This window comes from Prunus persica, chromosome G2 (genome assembly GCF_000346465.2).
Source record: "Prunus persica cultivar Lovell chromosome G2, Prunus_persica_NCBIv2, whole genome shotgun sequence".
Taxonomy (NCBI): Eukaryota; Viridiplantae; Streptophyta; class Magnoliopsida; order Rosales; family Rosaceae; genus Prunus; species Prunus persica.
The window spans coordinates 6427002-6432831 of NC_034010.1; the positions used below are offsets into that span (position 1 = coordinate 6427002).

Consider the following 5830-nt stretch of genomic DNA (forward strand, 5'->3'; position numbering starts at 1 on the left):
AATTTCTTACTTGATTAAAGGAAAAAAATAAAACTAAAAATGGAGTGCAAGTTAGAAAATTAAGTATAAATAAAAATAACTAATATAAAAGTGAAGTAAAAAGAAATTAATGTAGGGTAAGGGTAAAATAGGAAAGCGAAGGAACAAAATTGATTAAAAAATATTAAAAAGTAAAAAAGAGTGTAAGTAGAGAAAAAGGGAGTAGTGAAATCATATCTCTTTGTAAATTGTAATGCTTTTTAGGGTAACTAAAGAAAAAATTTGAGTGGGTTTGGGGAGTGTAAAAGGAATGTTTTTATCAGTTTAAATGGGTTTGGGTGAATGGTTTCACGTGGGTGAGTGGGGGCATGTGCACCCAGTGGGCCTATGCTGGCCCCGTATAATATTGTATTTACTCTAGCGTATAATATTGTATTTACTCGAGCTCAATGTCCTATGAGTGGGTGCATGCATTCATGTGAAATTTGTGGTTGGCAAAAGGGGGCTTGGCATTTCGAGTTGATGGACGTTTTTGGGTGTGTAACGGAAGACTACTTGTTGGCATTTCGAGTTGCTAAGGAATATTGTATACAGTTATTTGTTAGCACCCAAAATACACAAAGAACACAGACAATTTGCTAAGTTTATCTTTGTGTTCGCTGCTTAGATCCATGAGCATTAAAGTCCTCCTTTTGAAATTGTGTTATTATTCAAAATTGGAATTTGCTGGAGATAGTTCATTTTTACCTTGTATCATTTTTGCCAAGTAATTTGAAGAACTCCACCGACAATTTCTCAAAAGCTTTTGCGTCCAACTTTGCGTATACATGGGGACCCCATCCCCATGTGAGGCCACCGAAAAGCTATTGTGTTGTACGTACACGATATTATTGAAGCCACAGAAAAGTTTTCAGAAGTTGCCCCACAAACAAAGAAGAAAAGTCCTTGAAAGAGAGAGTTTTCCAAGGCCCAGATTACAAGTTCATGTTATTTACAATCTCAAAAAGCTTCCATACAAGTTGTGCTAGCCTAGCTACTTGCAAAATCTTGGAATATTTTACTTCATCCAAATCCCTTGCAGTCTGTCTGCAGAGAAGAGAAAAGATGGCTTTGATCGGAGAGGCTCTTATCTCTGCTTCCGTCCAGGTGTTGTGTGACAGAATTACTTCAAGCGAGTTCGTCGACTTATTTCGGCAGAAGAAACTGGACGAACCACTCCTCATGAACTTGAAGACGACACTGTTGACTTTGTTCGTGGTGCTCAATGATGCAGAGGAGAAGCAACTTGTGAACCCTGCTGTGAGAGAGTGGCTTAACGAGCTCAAGCATGCTGTCTTTGATGCAGAGGACTTACTGGATGAGATCGACACTGAAGCTTTGCGACGCAAGCTGAAAGGTGAGGATCAAACCCACAAATTAACCAATAAGGTGTGGAACTTACTCCCTTCTTCTCGTAATCATTTTTATCAAAGCATGAATGTTAAGGTACAAGAGTTGTTGCAAAGATTAGAAAACTTTGTACAACAGAAAATTGCTCTTGGTCTGGGAGAAGTTGCTAGGAGGAAGGTTTCACATAGAACTCCAACAACTTCCTTGGTTCATGAACCTTGTGTATATGGTAGAGATGAAGTCCAAGAAAATTTATCAAAAGTGTTGCTATCTGATGATGCAAGCAAGGATGATGTGTCTGTCCTCACCATTGTTGGAATGGGTGGGGTTGGCAAGACAACCCTTGCTCGAATGCTCTACAACAACAATAAGGTGGAAGGGCATTTTACACTTAAAGCTTGGGCTTGTGTTTCAGAAGACTATAATGCTTTTAGAATAACTAAAACTATTCTTGAGTCAGTCACTTCAAAGCCTTGTAATACGACGGATCTGAATTTGCTTCAAGTTGAATTAAGAGAGCAGTTGAGGGGAAAGAAATTTTTATTTGTGTTGGATGATCTATGGAATGAAAATTATGGCGATTGGGAGCGCCTCCAAACTCCTTTTAATTCAGGGGCCAGGGGAAGCAAAGTCATTATAACAACACGGAACAAAAATGTAGCATCTTTAATGAAAAATGTTCCCATTCAATTCTTGGAACCATTGTCGCATCAAGACTGCTGGTTGTTACTTGCTAAACATGCTTTTGGAAATGAAAACTATAGTGCAAATTCAAACTTGGAAGACATTGGCAAGCAAATTGCACTCAAGTGCAAAGGGTTGCCTTTAGCTGCACAAACACTTGGGGGTTTGTTACGTTGCAATATAGATTCTGAGGAGTGGAATAGAATACTAAATAGTAATATTTGGTACCTACCCCATGGTACAACTGACATTCTTCCATCTCTATGGTTGAGTTATCATTATCTCCCCGCTCAGTTAAAACGATGCTTTGTTTATTGTTCACTTTTTCCAAAGGATTATGAGTTTGAAAAGGAAGATGTAGTTCAATTATGGATGGCAGAAGGCTTAGTTACTCAAGTTGATAATGGGATGATTATGGAATCAATGGCTAGAAAATACTTTGACGAGCTATTATCTCGGTCACTGTTTCAAAAGTCAAGAGAACTCAGTTTCACAATGCATGACCTCATTCATGACTTGGCTATGTTCATCTCTAAGGGGTTTTGCCTTAGGCTGGAAGGGGTGGAATCACGTGAAGTTAAAAGAGCTCGTCATTTGTCATATGCTAGGGGAAGATTTGATGTTGCTCCAAGATTTGAACCATTATATGAGGCTAAATGTTTGCGGACCTTCCTACCTACCTCTTTAAATCCATATAGATCTTATGAGAGATTTTTTGTAAGTAAAAAAGTTCTACAAGATTTGTTGCCATCACTAAGATGTTTACGGGTGTTATCATTGTCACGTTATCAAAATGTCACTGTGTTACCTGATTCTATTGGAAACCTCATTCACTTGCGCTACTTGGATCTTTCCCATACTGCAATTGAAAGGTTACCTGGGGTACTTTGCAATCTCTACAACTTGCAGACTTTAATATTGTCATATTGTTCCTCTCTCTTTGAATTGCCTGCAGACATCAGAAAATTGATTAATTTACAGAAATTGACATTGGGCGGTTGTAGTTCTCTTAATAAATTGCCTGCAGGCATGAAGGAGTTGACTAATTTGCATCATCTTGATGTCAGTGGAACTAAAATTGAAGAGATGCCGGTGCAAATGGGTAGATTGAAAAGTTTGAGAACATTGACTGCATTTGTTGTGGGCAAATCTACTGGGTTAGGCATAAGAGAACTGAAGGAGTTCCCACAACTTCGAGGAAAACTATCAATTTTGAAGCTACAAAATGTAGTTGATGCGAGCGATGCACTGCACGCCAATATGAAGCACAAGAAAGATCTCAAGGAGTTAAAGTTTTCATGGGGCGCGGAGGATGCTGATGATTCCCAAAAGGAGAAAGATGTACTCGACCAAGCTCCAGCCTTGCGTGAATTTGGAGAAATTAACCATCAAATTCTATGGTGGAACCAATTTTCCGAATTGGTTAGGAGACTCGTCTTTTTCTAACATACAAGTCATGCATCTCAGTGACTGTAGTTATTGTTGGTTGCTCCCACCAGTTGGACGGCTACCGGCACTCAAAGAGCTCTGTATAAAAAGAATGAAGTCTTTGAGGACGATTGGTGTTGAATTCTATGGGAGAGATGGAGCTTATCTGACTCAGCCATTTCGATCTCTGGAGAAGTTAGAGTTTATGGGGATGCCGGAGTGGGAGGAATGGGTACCAAGTGGAAGTGCAAGTGGAGGTGAATATGGTCCAGACTTTCCTCGTCTCCAGGAGCTGATTCTATACGTGTGTCCGAAGCTAAGAGGAAATTTGCCTTGTGAGTTGCCTTGTTTGAAGAAGCTTACGGTGTATGGGTGTGAAGTTTTACATGATGGAAGGGCGACTACCGCAACTACCAATAGTGTTAACTATAAATCTCTTGAAGAATTGGATATAAGGGGTGGATGCCAAACTCTGTTATCATTATTAGAGACAAAGCTCCTGTCCCGACTTAAGATTGAAAATGTTGACGTACAGTGCTTGCCCAACTGCAATCGTCTTCAACGTTTGACTCTTTTGAATTGTCCAACGCTGTCGTCATTCCCTAAAGATGGCCTACCCACTACATTGACATCACTTACTATACTCAATTGTAGGAGATTAGAATTCCTACCTCATGAGATGTTGGCCAAATTAACATCGCTTGACTATTTGGGCATACAAAGTAGCTGTGATTCAATGAGGTCCTTACCGTTGGGCATTTTTCCCAAATTGACGACGCTTCAAATTCTTGGTTGTGAGAATCTGGAATCTTTTTCCTTGATTGAAGAAGAAGGAGCTGTTGAGAATCTCAGCCATCTCAATTCCTTGCAAGTCATTAACTGTCCAAAAATGGTGTGTTTTCACGAGGGAGAATTGCCCTTTCCCAACCTGAGTCACTTTGTAGTCATTGACTGCGAGAATTTGAAGTCATTGCCCGAACGCCTTCACACCCTCACTGCCCTTCGATCTTTGAATATATGGAATCTTCCGAATCTGGAGTCATTTGCAGAAGATGGGGGTTTGCCTCCCAACCTCCGATCTTTTATCATTAGGAATTGTAAGAGACTGAGGGCACTTGACTCAGTGGGTTTGCAAGCACTTGTCTACCTTCAGATCGATGGAAGTGACCATGTCTTGGAGACGTTGCTGCTCCCTACCACTCTTCACACTCTCTGCATCTCTGATCTATCAACTCTGAAATCTTTGGACGGAAAGGGTCTTGGACACCTCACTTCTCTTCAAACTCTAAAAATTTACAGCTGTCCAAGTCTTCAATGCCTGCCAGAAGAGGGTTTGCCGCCATCTCTTTCTCATCTGAGTATCCGCTGTTGTCCTACCCTGGAGGAAAGGTATAAGAATAAAACGGGACAAGATTGGGCAAAGATATCTCACATTCCTTGCATCGAGATAGGGGAAGAAGTGATCATATAATATGAGCTATTCCATATTTCACGCTCAACCCTCAACTCTCAAATCAAAGTCAGGTGAGGTATGTGCCTTCTCTTACTTTAAAAAACTGCTTCTCTTCTTCTAATTGAATACAAAAACCAAAACACATATTCTCTTTCTCTTCCAAAAACCCAAATACATGTTGGACATAGCCCAACGCTGTACTTTCATAGGTACTGCATGTATATTATCTTAGTATCAACAGGTGGTCTTATGTGGACGAGAGAGAACATTGAGGAATTACAAAATCTTCTTAGTGAATTAAGCTTGCTTCAGCTCTGTTTGTCATCCCTCTCATTTTCTTTGTTAAGCCTTGGTTTTTTATTAGGAGATGAATGCTTTTATATATTGATGTCGTAGTCAGTCTTCAACCACACTCCGTTTTTAGAATTCGTTTATGTTACTAGTGGAGTGCTGCTGTATTTTATATTTCGTTCCTGTAATGTTTGATGTTTAGTTTGAGTAGTCTAGCTTATCCAGTAGATAACTCGTCCCCTGTTTTGTAATGTTTTTGTTTCCTCTAATGAAAGCAGGTTTTACTTATCTTAAACTTTTATTTTTATTTTTAAATATCAGTAATAACTGGGAAAGCTTGCATCTCCTTAAATTGCTCATTCTTACATCTTTTATAGTTTGTCGATCTTGGGCAAGTGGAGAGAGAGGCGTCAAGTGATACACAACAACCATTTTCTGTGAGCTAATTTGATAATGATAAATGGTATGCTTTCTTGTCTTAAGCTGTGTGTTCTGCAATTATTTAAAACAAAGAGTGCCGCGCTTCAAGTTCGAGGAAAACAGGTATTTTAGGTTAGCTGTATAATTCGTGGTAAATGCCTTTTTCTAAGGTTCATTTAGACTCAC

The 5830-nt window shown here is 39.5% G+C and overlaps 2 protein-coding genes across 3 annotated transcripts; both read left to right on the plus strand.

Annotated features, from left to right (window-relative positions):
- On the plus strand, positions 886–3498 carry LOC18786911 (putative disease resistance RPP13-like protein 1). Its single transcript, XM_020557179.1, has one exon. It carries the CDS (start codon positions 964–966, stop codon positions 3496–3498), a length of 2535 nt encoding a protein of 844 aa, XP_020412768.1. The 5' UTR covers positions 886–963.
- LOC109946243 (putative disease resistance protein At3g14460) lies at positions 3409–5768 on the plus strand. Of its 2 annotated transcripts, none has more exons than XM_020556264.1 (2): positions 3409–5009; positions 5602–5768. In XM_020556264.1, the coding sequence occupies exon 1, from the start codon at positions 3509–3511 to the stop codon at positions 4949–4951; it is 1443 nt and encodes a 480-aa protein (XP_020411853.1). In that variant the 5' UTR covers positions 3409–3508; the 3' UTR covers positions 4952–5009; positions 5602–5768. The 2 variants fall into 2 exon arrangements, with proteins under 2 accessions (XP_020411853.1, XP_020411854.1); XM_020556265.1 differs by having other exon boundaries at positions 3409–5004.

Coding starts and splice junctions, on each gene's coding strand:
- LOC18786911 (XM_020557179.1), top strand. CDS start 964: ATGTTATTTACAATCTCAAAAAGCTTCCATACAAGTTGTGCTAGCCTA.
- LOC109946243 (XM_020556264.1), top strand. CDS start 3,509: ATGCATCTCAGTGACTGTAGTTATTGTTGGTTGCTCCCACCAGTTGGA.